Source organism: Condylostylus longicornis, unplaced genomic scaffold (genome assembly GCF_029603195.1).
Source record: "Condylostylus longicornis isolate FDR11 unplaced genomic scaffold, ASM2960319v2 ptg000131l, whole genome shotgun sequence".
Taxonomy (NCBI): Eukaryota; Metazoa; Arthropoda; class Insecta; order Diptera; family Dolichopodidae; genus Condylostylus; species Condylostylus longicornis.
Genome location: NW_026578099.1, coordinates 50378 through 69228, shown reverse-complemented (window position 1 = coordinate 69228; position 18851 = coordinate 50378). Strand labels below are relative to the sequence as shown.

Genomic DNA, 18851 nt, shown 5'->3' with positions numbered 1-18851 from the left:
CTGTAAGCAAAAGAGTGAAAAGTTTTGCAGGAAAAAAATAAAATTTTTTACATGCCAACCTATATACATAGTTTACAAATACTGTTACATATGTACGTAAACAACTTATATATATGTATATGATACATACTTATGTGATATATATGTATGATATTTTTGAGAAATATTTTTGCGTTAGTTTGAAAAAGAAAGTATACTTTAGAAAGACAAAACTATCTGATTGTACTATTAGAAAAAGTGAAAATATATCAAACACATTTGTTATTTTAAAAAAGAATTATTTACAAAAAAATAAACGAAATGGTACATCAAATTAAAAACAATTTTAGTGAACCAATTCCAAATTTAACTAATAATAACAGTAGTTTTTCTCGTAACAACCATAACAGTACCAATAGCATTAACAATAATTGTAATAATAATTATTCCAGTAGCGAAAATTTAAATAATGAGGACAATACTTCATCATATTTTTGTTACAATAATATTGATAAAAAGAATGATAGTACAAACAATTCAATTGTGGCTTACAAAGGTCAAAATAGGTTCTTTAGTGCAATGAATTTAAATAAATTAAATAAAAAAGGTATACCTATAGCGTCTACAAAAATTAAAGTTGATACGGATTCAAATTTAACTAAGAAAATTGATAATGTAAATAAGATTATTCAAAAGTCTAATAGAAAACGAACTAACCACGAAAATCAACAAAGATCTGGCAGTCTAACCGATAGTGAAGAAAGTGAATCCAGTCTGAGTTCAGATTCTTTAAATATCACAGCAAATTCACGAGTATCGTCATGGACAAGTAATCCAAATTTATTATCGTCATCATCAAAAACATTATTTCTTCCTCATTCTCTATTAAAAGATATAAGAGAGAGGAAAAATAATTTTCAAGATGCAAAAAATTTCAAGGATAACGTCGATAATAATAGCATAGTACTTAATGTGGAAAAACCAACGGGAAAATTCACAACAAAAACAAATTTAAATTATGTTAATAAAAATTCAGTGGAAAATTTAGAAAACAAAAATCAAGAATATGTAACTGTTAAAGATATTCAAAATGAAACACAAGAAACATCTTCTGTGATGCCATCTTCTTTATCAATGGAGCTAAAGAAATTTTTATCTGAAAAAATTTCACCGTTTTCGTATGAATGTGATCAATTTTACAATTTTCATTTAAATGAAAATACATTGATTAATGCTGCTACAACACCACTTTTATCATCGAATTCAGATGCGGATCATTTAAAATGCTTAAGAGACGAGAGTTTTGCTGGGTATACGGATATTAATTGTACAGCGTCTACCATACGCAGCACAAAAGGAACGGTTAGAGGAGTAAAAAATCGAGTTAGAAATGGAATAGCAACATTTTTACAAATGCAACAACCTTCCCTTAAAGCAAGTAGTTTATTTTTTTTAATTTTATTTTTAATTTCAAGTTCAAGAAATTGTAGTGCATACGCATGTACTAATGTACATACTTATACCATTTTCGAGAAATATCGTAAACGAGTTCTAGATAATATTGTTGTAACAAGAGAAAATAAAATTTAAAAAAAATGTAAGAATATCCATACATACATAAGTTTATCAATATGCTGAATCAATATACTCGTACTAGATATACTCGTTTTCGAACTACAGCCTGTTGAAAAAAAAGGTACCGGACTTTTCCTGCAAATAAATAAATGCTTATAGCTTCGGAATCATAGAAGAGTTAGGTTATCATTAGATAACTCTTCATTGTATGGTTCCAGAGATACATAACGAGCATTAGTGTGTTACACCATTTTTACTTATCTTAATAAATGTCAGAACAGGCATTACATAAAATTTAAATATGTCTGTATGTACATACATACATATGTATACTAACATAGTAAAAATATTCTGTAATGTAGTCAATATATAATTTAATTGTACATACACTTCACATTTATATATACACATAACTTATTTGTACATAATATACATGATTCTGCACACGGACCGGAAAATGGTAAGGTAACACCAGCTTATCTCATTGCTACACAAAGTCAGACTTTAAAAAACATAATTAAGTGTACGTTAGAATATGTGTTAATTGTTCGACTACTAGGGTCTGTACCTGTATGTTAACTATTCTAAGAACAGGTTCTTTTATTGAAAAGATTTGAAAGTTATTTGAAAATTTACTTAAAATTAAAAGAATTGAGAATTTTATTTAACAAAATATAATATTTGTCAAATTAATACACACACATATGTACATATATATATGAATGTCTGTAATGAAATGCATACAATATGTTTGTTTGCAACATATAGTAGGTCTGTCTGGTATAGAAAGTTTTTTATAAATTTTATAAAGTTTTTGCAAGTAAAGCGTTTGGGATAATACTATTTGAACAAAAATGAGAGAAAATGATGACACTCTCATTTTCTCAATGATTAAAATTTTGTAAAGTAAAATTTAGTGTTTTAAAAACTTTTAAATTCTTACGTTATATAAAAAGGTTTAATTTTTGAAAAAAAAAATTTTCATCAACAATAACATTTTTTTCAAAACTTTTCAATTAAAAATAAAATAAAATAACCAAAATGGGTTCACAAATGAAACTTTTTAATGACATTACAAAGAATCTGATTTTTAGCACTTTTCCAAAAAAATTTTGAAAAAAAGTGCTTATTAGTTTCACTCTGTCCGTCCGTCCGTCCGTCCGTCCGTCCGTCCGTCTGTCCGTGTGTCTGTTTACAAAACTTCTACACCCTTGAAGATAGAAAGCTGAAATTTTTTAAGTACAAAGATCTTTACTAGAAACTTATTTCCGTAGAACAAAATTTTTATCTATCTCCCCCCCTCTAGAAGTTATACCCCCCCAAAACCTTAAAAATGGCCATTTTTAACTATTTGTTGCAATGAAACCATAAGCATTTTTGAAATTTTGCAAACGCATAAAGGCAGCGACTTGCTTTCCCTAGCGCGATATACTATAGCTAAACTTTAGAAAAACAAAATGGCCGTTCAAATTTACCGTTATCTAAAGTCTTTTTTTTCCAAATTTTTGATTTCGTTTTTATTCTAGACCCCAGCCTGTAGAAGCTTGAAATTTCAGGGGCTTATACACATTAACAAATAGTTCATTTCGCTAGAAGAAAATTTTTTTCCATCTCCACCCCCTCTCAAGTTATCGCCTCTTGAAATTTGTAAAATTTGAATTTTTGACGCCTTATATTTCTAAAACCGCAAACGTTTTCAAATTTCTATAAACATAAAAAGCTAGCGGTAAATTCCGTAACATTAAAAAATATAATTATTTTTCTTAACTCACACAATTAACCCTTAAAATCGAGCATTATGTTAACCCCTCTTTATATTAATTTTTGCTTTATTTTAAAGACTGCATAAATCGTTCATTCAAAATATATGCAGTTCTAGAAATAGTTTGGTTTATGAATGAAAATAATTTTAATAGTGTGATAGGTATACATAGACTGTATTTAAAAGCAGAATTTTCACTTGTTGAAGGGAAAAGTGCTACAATACAAACCATTGGTTTGACCCAACTTTATTTGTAATGGTAAAATTCAAATTCAAAATTTTCGGTTCTAAGCACAACCAAAAAATATTTGTTTATGTTTAGTAAATATTCATAAAGTTTTTAAAAGTTTTTTCAAGTTTTCCGTCTGGTTAATTTTTTTGTTCTTTTTTTTTTTATTTTTTAAAAATTGAAACCGGTTCTTACTGACCAATCATCAATATAACTTTGAAAATTTTAAATCTAGTTTCCCTATATCTTTTGGTTACACCCAGTGGTTTCCCAAAACGAATCTGTTATGTATGTTCTCGCTATCTACTAAATTAACTGCCGACAAGGTCCATCAGTTTCGTACGCTTCAACCTCCTTATAACAGGAGCATCATTAAAAAGACTTTTAGCCTCTTCACTTACATGATTTTACAGTCTAGTTTTGTGCTTTTTTGCTGCTAATACAATTTCGTCCTTAACAAGATTTATCTCTAAATCTCTATGTATTTCGCCATTGCGAACATACGAAGGTGCATCTACCATATTTCTTAATACTTTATTTTGAAAACGTTGTATTTTCTGTATGTGGCTTTGCATAGCGTATCCCCAAATTTAAATGCCGTATACCGGCTTTAATATTTAGTTATATATTAATATTTTGTTTTTTAATGATAGTTTGGATGATCTGCCTAATAACCAGTAAAGTTTGCTATATTTTAATTCTAGGTCAACCTTTTTTATTTTCACATGCTCTTTCCAGCACAGCTTAGTGTCCAATGCCATCCCCAGATATTTTGCTGTTGATTGTATTAGTACTATTGTAGTGTTTATATGGGTTGAAATTGGTTCACATGTTTCTTTGTAAAATTAATGTGTGTCGATTTGAGCTCATTTAATTTAATATTTACTTTTTGGTCCAATCATGCACAATATTACTGCCGCTTTTTAGTTTGTTTATTGCTTCGGCTGGATCAGAACCAACGGCCAAAAACGCTGTTTCATCAGTGAAAGTTGCTGTAACTACATTTTCTAAAGCAGATAAGTCTCTTGTACATAGCAAGTAAAGGACAGGTCCCAGGATGCTACCTGGGGAAACGCCTGCTTCGATAATTTTCAATTCTGAAAAATCATCCTCAACCTTTATTCTGAAGAGTCTGTCTGTAAGATATGAAGCCAAAATATTAACATACTGCTTTGGCAGGTAACTATTAAGTTTTCGCAGCAGGCCCCCGTGCCAAACTTTGTCAAAAGCCTGAGATCCATCTAAAAATAAAGCAGAACAAACTTTCTTTTCTTCAAGGCACTGTTCGCTTACATCTGGATACGATGAATTTGGTCAATTGTACGAGTATAATGTTTTTCTCTGAAGCCGAACTGGTGGCTAGGAATAACGTTTCTGCTTTCAATGATCGGCTTCAATCTCCTTAATAGAATTTTTTCAAACAATTTAGAGATAATTCGTAGAAGTGAAATAGGCTCATATAATTTAGCCTCATTTGGTGACTTTCCAGGTTCTCTGTAGGCCGATTTTACATTTTTTACCATATCTACGGAACGGATAGATGGAATTTCTTGAAATTTGATATTTGAGTTCTTATTGTTACAGAAACTAACTGGCGAACATTTAAGGGCATTCGGGTAGCACAAAGCGAAAATCTACTAAGAGCCAAATTTACAGTCGTTTATAGTATTTAACAGTCGTTTTTATAATATTCCGTAACACTTTCACTTAACTAGACAATACACATTGCGGTCGGTTATGCGCTGACTGCATCCGATTTTTTTTGTTGTTAACATCTTTGTTATTGTTTGTTGCATATCTTCTGCCAGGAAAATTGAACTGCAGTCCCTCTGGGGTCAGATGCAGACCAGGGAGCCGCTCATTCTGGGACAGACGCTTCTGTATTTGCAACTACTTCAAAGAGCGGAAATGATCGCATAAGCCTAGATAGCTATGGTATCGGTCTTACTGAACATGACCCACACCTTACTCCCTGCATGAACTGCCCATTAACCTGATAAACACTTTCTACGGAGAACCACTAGGAGGTTGGTAGAGTCGTTCTCGTCTCCCAAATTTTTTTTTTAAATGAGAATTTTTTTTCTTTTTCAAGAAATTTCGTCATTGTTTCTTCTATCCCAGACAGACCTAGCATTTATGTGTACACGTTTTTTTGCAAGTGTAAGAAATAGCTTCAAATTAGTACTTTTTTTTTAAATTAGTAAATTTGAAATTTTTGTCTCATTTTAAATTTTTTGCTCACATTTTGTAATTGGTTGATGATTTGTAATTTTTTTATTTTTATAGTTCCATTCTATTACAAGTACATTAAAGGTTCTTTCTAGAAACAAAAAGAATAAATTAAAGTCAGAAAGATTTTGAGTAAAATCTAAACTAATAAAAAAATGTCAAATCGAAAGAGTTGCAAAAGTAAAATTAATTTTAAAAAAAAATAATGGTTCTTATGTTGTGGATTGACAAATGGAAATATAGACGAATTCACTACAGATTTGGGAAAATCGTAGTTATGCAATGTGAAAGTGTAAACTTTTTTAAAAAACTTTTAACTTTTTTAAAAAAGTTTACACTTTCACATTGCATAACTGCAATTATATATGAGTAAAAAGAGAAAATATTTAAATTTGCTAAAAAATCAACGACGATTACGACGAATAAAAAAGACGACGTAACGTTCTGTAAACTTAAAATAGAAAAAGTAAAGAAACATAAGTGCAACAAGTTGATTGAAATTTCTGGTGTTGAAGTTCCAGATTCTTTAAATCATTCAGAAATTGCAAAGAATTTTTGCTAAGATGAGTGTCGAATATGATGATGATGATGATATAATATTTTCCAAAAGTAGTGTAGTCAATTCCAAGAAAAATGTTGGTTAAGAAACACTCCACCAAGATTGGAAATTATGAAGGCCATAAAAAGTAAAAATTTAAGTTTAGCTGCCATAAAAGATGTTAAAACCGATAAACAAAAGAGTCTTCGTGAACGACAAGCTCACAAATTACTTTAACTTGCAGCACCAAAAAACAAGGGATTTAAGAAAAAAAAATGTAAAATTTGTATGGGTAAAACATAACAAAGTCTTTATTAGGCAAAACGAAAAAAGCAGAACTATAAGGGTTCTGCAAAATAATGATCTAAAAATTTATTAAAATTCATGTCAACGATGAAATTTTTATTCCATACAATACCCATTCAATTAAAAACCAATTCAATTATTATTTAGGTTTGTCTGGGATTAAACTTTAATGAGGAAATTTCTTACAAAAAGAAAAAAAATCCTCATTAAAATTAAAATAAACCAGACGGAAAACTTGAAAAAACTTTTAAAAACTTTAAAAAAATGTGATAAACGTCAAATTTCAAAATATTTGCCAAACATAAACAAATATTTTTTGGTTATACCAAAAACCGAAAATTTTGAATTTGGATCTTGACATCACAAATAATCATATTCTTTGTAATGTCATTAAAAAGTATTTTTGTCAGCCGTGACCATTTGTGAACCCATTTTGGTTATTTTATTTTATTTTTAATTGAAAAGTTTTGAAAAAAAAATGTTATTGTTAATGAAAATTTTTTTTTCAAAAATAAAACCTTCTGATATAACCAAGAAAAATATATGTATGTATGTTTCGACAGATGTAAGATTTTAAAAGTTTTTAAAACACCAAATTTTACTATACAAAACTTGAAAAAACTTAACATTGAGAAAATGAGAATTTCATCATTCTTGTTCAAAAAGTATTCAAATCCCAGACGCTTTCATTGCAAAATCTTTATAAAGTTTTTAAAAGTTTTTAAAAACTTTCTCATACCAGACAGACCTAATATAAACGAAATAGAAATCAAAAACAACCAATCACTGAAAATCATGTACATACTTAAACTCAAATAAGTATGTACATGATTTTCAGTGCATGATTATTTTTTCAAATAATCATGCAAGAAGTCTCAAATAAGAATATATTTAAGGGTTCTTGTATTTAAGATACAATAAAGTAGATGAATTAAACTAAATGTTAGATGAACTAAATTTAAAAAGACATGTTATTCTAATAACAGAAACTTTGATCACTGAGCATAAAGTGCAACTTGTCAACTTACAACACTATACTAAAATAATATCATGCCGAAAAACAGTAAAGGAGATGGTGCTGCTATATTTGTACTTGACGAAATACCTTAGCCTTGTAAGTATAAATCGGACTTTAAACTCACAATATTTCAACATTTCAGCAATATACAGACCAGCAGACAACTGCATGTCGAGTATCAATAACTTCTTTTTGAAACTTATATCTCACTTATCAGCTTCGGACAAAAAACGATCAATGTTGATCCGCGACATTAATCTGGACATTGGAAGCAGAGAAGATAAAAATATAAAATATTCTATTCGAAAAATTCAAACTACATAATTACATAACATGATTCCGTACAGCATAAATTCTAGTAAAATATTAAACTGCGACATGTTCATAATTACAATACTAGAACTATAGGTTACCTGCGGAAGTCCCTAAATCATAGGGTTTAAAAAAAAAGTTCATCAACAATTTTCTGACATGATGTAAAATTTGTTACATTTTCCAGTTTATTTTTATTGTTCTTCTTTCTTAAACATTAAGTACACAATTAAATTGTATTGCGATAACGAAAATAAGTTTAATATTAGTGCTGGTTATATGATAATTGTAGAATAGTTAACAAATAGCTAACAAATTTATTATTTTTTTTTGGATTTTTGTTTTTCGATTTAAAATTTCCATTTTATTTTTTACCCTTTTTTTCTTTTGATATTGTTTTTTGAATTTAATTTTTCTTTTTGTTTTATGTTATTTTGAAATTTTTGTATTGAATATAAATTTTAGTATATAACTCTGTATGAGTTTTAGGGCTCCTTTGAGATAAAAATTGAATAGAATAAAATAAATAAATACAACAAATCTATAATTCAATCAGAGTCTGAAAAAAGTCGTATTTGTAAACCCTGTTTGACACCGGACTTTGACGGAACATTATAGAAATTTATCTATTCTTATCAAATTTTCTCAGATATTTTAAAAATAAAATTCCGATTGGTAATTTGTTATTTGGAGCAGCGATCAACTGATTTTTGTTATAGTTGAATAGTGGTATTATAGTTCGCGGACCGAGTCCGAACTTAACTCCATCACGGGCTACTTCGGATTGCTTTCCATTAAATCTACTAACTTTGCGAACTGCTCCCGATTTGTTTTTCACTAAGCTAAAAGTTTATGAATTGGTATATTATGTTATGTATATGCAAACGCTACTTTTATTTTGCTATAAAAAATAAATAATTTTATTACATGCAAAAGATGCTACATAGACATTATTTATTAAAAAAAGTTTTTTTCAATTACATTTACCTCATTATAGATATTTAAAAATTGAAATTTATTTTACTACTAATGTTTAACTTTTTTTCACAATAGCGTCCATCATAGAGTCATAAAAAATATAAGCTATCAACTGAAAATTACGGCAAAATTTTAAAAATTACTTCTGCTCACATACTAGAAGAAAAATTCGCCTAGTGACATTTCTCTCAAAATAATTTTATTCGCTTCGCCATTTCATTTCAAGAAATTTCGTGATTGTTTCTTCTATCCCAGACAGACCTAGTATTTATGTGTACACTTTTTTTTTTTTTCAAGTGCAAGAAATAGCTTCAAATTAGTATTTTTTTTCTCTAGACAAAATTTGAGATTTTTGCCCCATTTTAAATTTTTTGCTCACATTTTGTAATTGGTTGATGAATTGTAATTTTTTATTTTTATAGTTCCATTCTATTACAAGTACATTAAAGGTTCTTTCTAGAAACAAAAAGAATGAATTAAAGCCAGAAAGATTTTGAGTAAAATCTAAAACTAATAAAAAAATGTCAAATCGAAAGAGTTGCAAAGTAAAATTAATTTAAAAAAAAATTATGGCTTGTTTTGTGATGGAGAATGCAAATATTGGTTCTTATGTTGTGGATTGGCTAATGGAATTCCTTTTATAATACCATTTATGCCCAATAGTGTTTAAGGCAATTATTTTTGATTTTTTCATAAATGTAAACTTTACCGTAAACTTGATTTTTTTAGTTTAGCCTAGCTTAAAAACCAACACATTATTTGTTCGCTAATATGTATGTATCACAAAACCATTTTCAACGAAAACTAAAAAATTTATAAAATTCCCCAGAATATCTTAAGCTTGGCATTATCGTTTCGATTACCTAAACTGAATGTTAGAAGATGACAAGCGGTTAAGACTGTCACCTTTCTTTCTAAGTACAAATAACATTTAAATTTGTTAAAAACTCAAACTATTCCTAAGAGCTATCTCTCTCATATGTTTCTTCTATTGTTAAGTACTCTCGATATGTAGGATACAACGTTTTCCAATATCACTGCGGCAGCAGTTGCTTCGCTTGAGAATTTTTCGACGGGTTAGGTTAGTAAATTGCATTGAATTTATGAAAATCTGCGATGAAGCTTATGTTGTAAGAAGGTAATTGTAAAAATGCCTTCGTCTGCTTTCGTGACTGATGCTTTGAATAACCCTGATTTTTCTGAATCTGCTTTTTTTGCTTTTATTAGTCAGTACGTAACATACATTTTTTTTTTAGTTTTCATAAATTCTGTTTAGGCCAGGTTTACGTTTGATTAGCTTGTTCTAGTGTTTTTTAAATACAGAAGCTGAATGATCACGCGCCTAGGTGGTCATTACTTCCTAAAACCAGCCACACTTATTAACTATTAGTCCCTTTCGTTGTTTTGTGTCAACATTTGCACATTTATTTATATTGTTAGTTGCTTCTTGTAATTTTTTTGTCAATTCTTCAACATTAGATTCTACTGCTAAGTAATATTGCCATATTGTCGCGGTGCATAAGTGCAGTCACAGTTACAACCTCTTAGTCTGGCAAATAGCATGTATAAAGCACGTGTATTACAGGACCCAAAATACTGTCTCGTGGCACACCAGCCCTAATCTCCCCTAAGCGAGGAGTACTCCTTGTTTGAATCGATAAAGCGTGTTGGATAAATATGATTTCAGTAACTCCACGAATTGCAAAAGTATCAATTTCTTTAAGTTTAAATAAAAAATCGTCTTGCCAAACTTTATTGAAAGCCGAGGTCACACCCAGTAATATTGTTGACCATATTTGCCTTCCTTCTAACGCCTTCTTCACAATATTTCTTACTCTGTGTACTTAGTCAATTGTTGCATGCTTTATTCTAAAATCAAACTTAAAATTATTCAATCAGCCTTGTTAACAACAATTTGCAGAGAAATCGGTCTATATGACTTTGGCTCATCCAAGGGTTTCCTCGATCTTCCTATCATAATAACTTCTGCTACTTTCTAAACATTAGGAACATACCACACCTTCACTGATGAATTTATCACTTTTTTCAAAAATGTCCGTGCTTTTCTCAATTTTCTCTTAATATCTCAACAATAATAAGATAAAAATCTTGATCCTTATTCAATTTAAGCAACTTTGTTGCTTGGAAAATTTCTTTTTGTGTAAATAGAGCATAAGTTATAGGGATAAAAGCACTATGGCTCTATTATAATTTCCTTTTCTTTAGTGAAGAGATTCGCTTTATCGATTCCTCAGTACTCTTTTCTACAACGAATAATTCATTTTTTTAGTTGCCGATAAGCTCTTTATCTAATTCTCTTATGATACTGATTTAAAATTATCTATTTTTCTTTTGAGTGTTTGAGAAAGTCTATTCGAAATCCTTCTCTTTTGTACTATTAAAACAGTTATAGCTGTAAGATAATTTCTTGATACAGGTTTGAATTCAGAAAATCTTTTATTTTTTCTACACGGCCTTCTGTATTAACTTAATAAAATCTCCTCTAGTTGATCTTTAGTCTGAAGCTCAGGATGAAGATTTAAATTTCCAATAACATCATGGTTGAATTGAAAATTGGCCAATCTATGGTTTTGTTGACTAAAGTGGACTCGCTCTAATTAAGTGGACTTTAATTAAAATCATCTTCCAAATTCAAAAAATTTGACGAATTCTTTTAGATATAAAAAAAATCAATAAGATCCAGGGCTTTTTGTCATCAGTAAGCCAATCGTCGGGCAGTCGGACCGACGTCAAACAGTCGAACTGCCAGTTGAATGTAAACATGCCAATTTTCAAATAGCTGTTGTTAACTCTTCTCAACTACATGTCAATCTAGTTCCCATTCAATGCGAGGTGATTCCAGTCCCGCCAACATCACTTCCCAGTAACAACCTATTTCTCCCCCCTACCCAATTAAGAGATCTTTAAAAATATTTTTTTATGTTACTTTTTAGTGGATACTATACTGAACCAGCATTGAAGTTCTGCTTGGTGGATTCAATTTTAGCCATAAGAAGTTGAAGTTGCTTCGTCTCTATTTTGTATTCTTCATAATGCTTTATGGTTTTCTTAACCAATATAGTACTATCTCCTCTTGAATGGCTACCAGGGTGACTTGCCCTGTAGCATCTACAACCCAGAACACCCAATACCTTCATCAATTTGTTTCTGACAACAGATATACATCGATATTTTTAACTTAAACAAAAACTTGCAATTCGTGCTTTCTACTTAGAACGCCATCTTAGCCTTCTCCGTACCAGAAATTTCTTTAGTGTCGCTAGATATAGGTTAGAATACCCATTCACTATATAAGTAATATTATTGAGATTTCGCCACTTCTGTGTAGCATGTCTTGAATAATTTGCATGATGCTTCTGTAAAGTTCTTTAGGTATTTGTATTATATTATTGTCAATTTCTTTAATATTCATGCCTTTTTTAGTTATCTAGGTGAACTTCTGCAATTTTGGAAGCTGCTTGTGAGTATGTAATACCATTTTTACCCTATTTGATATAAGAGCATTAATCGTTCAAGGAGTCCTTCATTTCATTTATGACATCTACGCATTTAGATCTCCTTTGGATAAGTTCATATTTAATATCCTGTGGCTTATATGATAGATGTAGGTTCCTGACCTTTACTTTAATTGGTCTCGTCAATTTATGAGTATTTTTCATAAGTATGCCATTTCAACTTAGCTTTGTTAATAGCCTTAGTTAATTGTCTATGTTTATTTTCATTTTCAACATTTATATTTAGTTGATCATTGTTTACCTTAACTTTACCCTTTGCCCATTGTTTACCTTAAAACCTTTACCTTTAAACTTTACCCGTTGTTTACCTTAATTTTTTTATTCTTTCAGGACCCTTATTAACTGCGTGTAATTAGTTTTATTACTCACTATTACCGTTGAGCATTTTTACTCGGTGGAGATTTTTCTACTTTATTACTATTCACTTCTAGTTCCGGTTCGATTTCTAGTGAATTCTTGATTTTTCTCTTCTATTTTTCTTTCTTTGAGTTTCTTTTAGTTTCTCAAGCCAACACTTCCTCATCTGTTTCGTACATGACCATATCTATTTTGTCTTTCTCGGTGCTATTTGAAACTGTATTGCTTTGTCCCAGTAATCTTAGATTTTCTATCTTGAGTTAATGGACTTTCAACATTCAGCCAAGCCCTCACCGATAGTCGTGGTCTCTGCCGACACTTTTGTAGATATCCCTACCGCATTTTTATTCTTAATATTTGACATTTCAATTTTAATTACACACTGCAACGAAAGTCATCATACACCATTATTTTTTTGAATAATTTAACATTAAAGATATCCAAATAAGCTAATACTTTTATTATTTGTTAGAAAACGAAGTAAAACAAAATTATAAGCTTAAATATAACAAAAACAATTCATTAATTCAAAGTTATAAAACAAAAAATTCTATTAAAAATTGCAACGATATTCATCATACACTAAATAAAAATTTTAAAGAAATTGCAGAAAGTATGGTATCTCATACCTTCTTGGTCTACCTTTTGCTTGAAGCACAACTTCCAAACGTCTTGGCATAGATTGGACTAGGTATTTTATCCAATTCTTCAATTATAACGCGTTTCAAAGACTCCTTGCGCCGTGTTTCTGAATTTTTTGTTCTAAAAAATTCCACAGATGTTCTTTCTTGACCAAATCAAGTAATTTTCAAATATTCGTAATATTCGATATTAAAAAACTTAGGAAAATAAACAGTAAATATTAATAAACTTAAATATTTAATATAAATAAAACTACGGCAGGCTAGTCACCTACCTAGTTAACTCTATGATGCTATGGAACTAGCATGATATCATGCCCTAGTTTAATGCTCCTTCTAAGAGTGAATAAGGGGAAAAAAAAACAAAAAAAAATACAACAGCCATTCCTTTACAACTGGCAGTATGTTTGGGATCGTTATGTTGTTGAAAGACCCAGGTTGATCCCAACTCTAATTTTTCGGCAGACTGCTTTAAATTATTTTTAATAATATTTAAATATTGCCACTGATCCATTTTCCCATCAATAAAAAGAAAACTACCCACCTCAGACGCCGCCATCGATCCCCCAAACCATCACAGAACTCCACTATGTTTTACTGTGGGCATAATATGTTGCAAATGCAGTGCTTCACTATATTTGCGCTAAGTTTTTTCCCTACCATCTGCGCTAAAAACATTGAATTTACTTTCATCTGTGAAGAGCACGGTTTGCCAGAAGTCCGAAGTTGCTTTTTCGTATTTTTTTGCAACCTCTAATCTTTTGGATTTATTAATATCTGATATTAGAGGTTTTTTACGTGACCACAATCTACGAATAGCTTGGGTATGAATATCATTGTGCAATTTTTGTGATGTACTTGCAACTAATTTTGTAGCACTCAGTTTTGGATCTTTCCGTAATTCTTGCAAAACACCTTCCTTAGTACAGTCATCCATTTTTGAAGGACGACCAATTTTATGACGACTTTCTACAGTTCTTGAATTTTCGGCACGGTTTATTATTTGGGCAACTGTCGAAAAACTTCGACCAATTATTTTAACAATTTGTCTGATAGATTTGCCTTTGTGTTTTAATTTCATTATTATTTCCCTTTCCTTTATTGTGGTTTCTCTAAGTGTTTTTGCGCCGCGTAAATGTCGCGAAACAGATTCCATAAAATTAATGTATGATAACTTTCGTTGCAAAAAAGATCACAACTTTTTCATATTTTTCTTAAGTGTAAGCGTACATTAAGTGAGGCCTTGAATGTTATACTCAATGTTCTTTAAATTATTTATGCCTTAAACTATGAATGCACATTACTAAATTCAGAGAAATAGCAAAAATATAGTGTGCATGATGACTTTCGTTATATAGTGTATAAGAAATATGGGTCTTAATCCAGCTAGGGTTTTTTTTATGGCCGTCCCTTTGGCATTAAACACAGACCAGGAAGTTGTCCACTCTGGACCAGACGTTCCTAGGTTTGTCCCGGATTTTAGTGAATTTGTACCATAAACATGCCTGTTGTGGCTATTTCTGTTACCTAACCCACCGGGGAAAAGTTACATGCATTTACTTTTATGCACGAAAAATCTGGTGTGTGTTTTCTTCAATAGGCTTTAGTTCGAAAACGCGTAAATCTGCATACACCCCCCTACAATGTTTCACTGGATATTGATCAAAGAAGCATTCCTGAAATTACTTGCTATTTTATGCGAAACACCCTGTATTTTGATTAACTTTTATATGAGTCTTGGCCAATCTTATAATTTTTATAAATCGCTCAAATCCGTCCCGGAAAATTTCTCCAGAGCTTCGACCGCCTCTTCGCTTATTTTTTTCATTAGTAACAGTATGTCTGATTCCGCAGCCCGCAAAAGAGCTTCCGGCCAACGAGAGGTGTGGTAGTTTCCTTCCTTGTCAATTATCTTATTTTCTTCGAAGCTGTACCTCATATCATGTCGTCATAGGGCAACGCTAAGGTATCACGATCCTTCACTTAGATTATTCCAGCTTAATTCTTTCCCAAATGCAGAATGGTAACCTTCGCTGCCATACCAACAATGAGGTTCAGAAGGATTAGTTCCTAAACAACGTCTATTACGACGAATATAAAATATATACGAGTTTGTCAATCAACCACCACCAAACCACCGACTTTCCTGGAACCTAATTTTTTGCTTCTTTGGATTACGTCAATTTCTCGAACTGGTTCCTAGCGATAATGACAATTTTCTCAGCATAAGCCCGGATAAGAATTCTTTGACGAAGCAAAAAATTGATGCTTAGAAGCTACGCTATCACTAAGCTCCGCTGACATGCCTATGTGAAGGTTCGTTATATAACTCTCTTAGCCCACTTAAATATAAACCTATAGCCATAAAAACCTTTAGCCATATAAACCGTTTAGACAGTAAGAAATCGCTGAAATTGGAAAAAAATAACTTTTAAAAAAATAACCCATGTATCAAATGTACTAAAATAAATTTTGAATTACGTTCAATAAAAACAAAGTTAAAAAGTTTAATTGCAAAGTTTTGTTAAAATTGTTTGAAGATTCTTACAAAACAGAGATGTGAGAATTTTGTAAAATTTCTTTCAGCACAGTTTTTGTTTATACTTAGTTTTTCTATATGTAGAGAAATTTGATATGCTCTGTTAATGGCTGGAAAAATCTGGTAAGTCTGTAGAGAATTCTGGTAACTATGTAACTATGACATATGTACATACCTACTTAATAATATGATATATTCAATATTCATATAAATTTCTCAAGATCATTCATATCGATGTGTTTTGCAATATTGCGTTTTGTAGTATTGCGTTTATGAAAATCTCTAATTTATAAAATTGTCCACTGGTTTTTATCATACCTTTATCTTCTGCTGTGAAGTACCTTATCATGTTTTTTCGTAATATTTAATTGAAACATAACGTTTTTATTCATTGACATGATTTATATGTTTTTAATATTTATACAGAAGAAGTCCGACATTTTAAATAACTAAAAATGTTAATTTCTTAAAGGAAAGCTTGTTATAAATTAGCTGTAACCGCTGTACTATTTGTATTTTTTTGTTTTCCAATTTAAAAAAAAAAAATGTTTCAATGCAAAATGCAAATACGTCTTTGCATTACTTTTTTCAAATTCATAAGACTGAAAGGAGTTTTCAATACTTTTGTAACGTTGCTATAAAAGATCGAATCCATTTAACTTTTTGAAAACTCCTTATAAAGATAAAAACCAACTTAAAATTTATTCCAGATCTAAAACTGTTATGCACTCTTGTTTTCCAGAATCAATTTTTTAACAAACTAATAAAAATACTAAACTTTTCTTCTCAATTGAATGAATAAGAAGATCATCAATTAAAAGAATATGTTGCTATTCTATATAAGAATATGTTGCGAGAAATTTTCAGTTAATTAAGTTTTGTCCAGAAAGAAAACAAAAAATATTAAATTAGTATTTTTAAATTTTACATAGATCTACTATATAATAATACTACATACTATTTAATGCCTAAATTCTAATAAATTTTCATAATTTTAGAATTTAAAAAAAAAAGACATAGGGAAAGTAATTGTATATACCACAAGTATGGGTATCATTCGCGAAACATATACTAGATGTGCAAACGTAAAACAAATTTTGAGAACCCTTCTGGTAAAATTTGAAGAACGAGATGTTTTTATGAGCTTGGAATATCAACAAGAAATTAAAGAGAGAATGCAAATGGATGTTATCGAAGTACCTCAATTGTTTGTAGAAGGGCAGTACGTTGGGGTAATTTTTTTATGCAAATTCCAAAGATAAATCTTAATAAATAGGTTTTAAAATTTTTTTCATATTCTAGGATGCTGATGTAGTAGAAAAATTGAATGAAACCGGGGAATTAAGGAAATTGTTAAAACCTTATAAGGTAAAAATTTGAAAATTGAAAACGATTAAAATGACTAAAAAAATGTTATTAATTCTACTTATTTGGATATTTTAGTCATTTGACGTGACAGTCACCTGCAAAGTATGTGGAGGATACAGATTATTACCATGCCCATACTGCAATGGTTCAAAGAAATCACTTCATCGAAATCATTTTACAGCAGAATTTATAGCACTGAAGTGCATGAATTGTGACGAAGTTGGTTTAGTAAAGTGCCACAACTGTTGACTTGTTAAAGTTAAATTTAAAATTAAGTTTTCATTTAGTTAATGAAACAAAATAAACTTGTCCTTTTGTTAAATAATTAGTTTTTAAACTTGAAAAGAAATCTAATTATCTAAGATTTGTATTTTATTACATACATTACATACAAATATTTAAAAATTTACGGTTTATCATACAACCTTACATTATGTAAATTTATATATAAATTTTTTAGTAGAAAAAATACAAGTTTTTAACAAAACATAAAATAGAAAAAAATGCATATATACATATTTTATTCCGTTGAATGCCTGGACACATGAAACTTTTTAGATTTTTTAGAAAAAAAAACTTAATCACTAGCACTTTACTGCTGAAAATATATTCTAGTTTTTTTAATTGGTTATTTCTGGCAACGTTTATATGACATTGCTGAAGTCACGGATAATTTACAAAACGGATAGATAATACAAGGAACCATTCAAGGCAGAAAAATTGAAAAATTTATTCCTCACGCTAGGCTCGAACCAGTGACTGCTCTCTAGGCGAAAACTTTCCACGTCGAGATATTATATATATATATATATATATATATAGCTACTTCTGAGGTGTCAAAAAGTACGGGTACTTCTAGAAGGGTTAGAGACATGGGACAAAAAGCATTAGACAGGGTTTTGCCTCTAGGGTCCCAGAAAAATCAAGAATCACACCCACTCCCCCCCCCCCCCCCCCCTCCACCCCCTCCTTCATCAACCAAGATGCTTTGTTACCGCTTTTTACAAAACTACATCTTGTAGGGGTCATTTTTATTTACTTTTGGTAGCTTAAGTATTCTATACAAATTGTGTTTTGGAAGTGTGCGTTATAACAAGTGAATATGTACTTCCTCAAGGAAATTGTTAAAGTTAATACAATCTACATTGTTTTATAATTAGTATGTAGGTACGCATTTAGTTATGCATTTTTTCTGCTGCAAAATGTGTTAGTAAGCATTAAATTTCTTGACAATATATTTTTAGGACAAAATTTTATAAAATGTTATTCTACTGCATTAAACTTTTTACAAATAGGATATTATCAAAAAAATATTTAAAACGGAAACTCGCTGATATTGATTTGTAAGGTTAAAGCTTTTTTAATTTCATTTAAAAAAGTTCATCTGGCAAAGTTCTTTTTTAATTTCATTTAAAAAAGTTCATCTGGCAAAAAGTTCATCTGGCATTTTTCAGGGTTCGAACCGGGGACTTTTTGCATGGAAA

The 18851-nt window shown here is 30.1% G+C and overlaps 1 protein-coding gene across 1 annotated transcript; it reads left to right on the top strand.

Annotated features, from left to right (window-relative positions):
- Window positions 1–313: 313 nt before the first annotated feature.
- Window positions 314–17837, top strand: LOC129614970 (glutaredoxin domain-containing cysteine-rich protein CG31559-like). Its single transcript, XM_055529967.1, has 4 exons — window positions 314–1413; window positions 16998–17231; window positions 17302–17367; window positions 17443–17837. The coding sequence occupies exons 1-4, from the start codon at window positions 559–561 to the stop codon at window positions 17614–17616; spliced, it is 1329 nt and encodes a 442-aa protein (XP_055385942.1). The 5' UTR covers window positions 314–558; the 3' UTR covers window positions 17617–17837.
- The last annotated feature ends 1014 nt before the right edge of the window (window positions 17838–18851 follow it).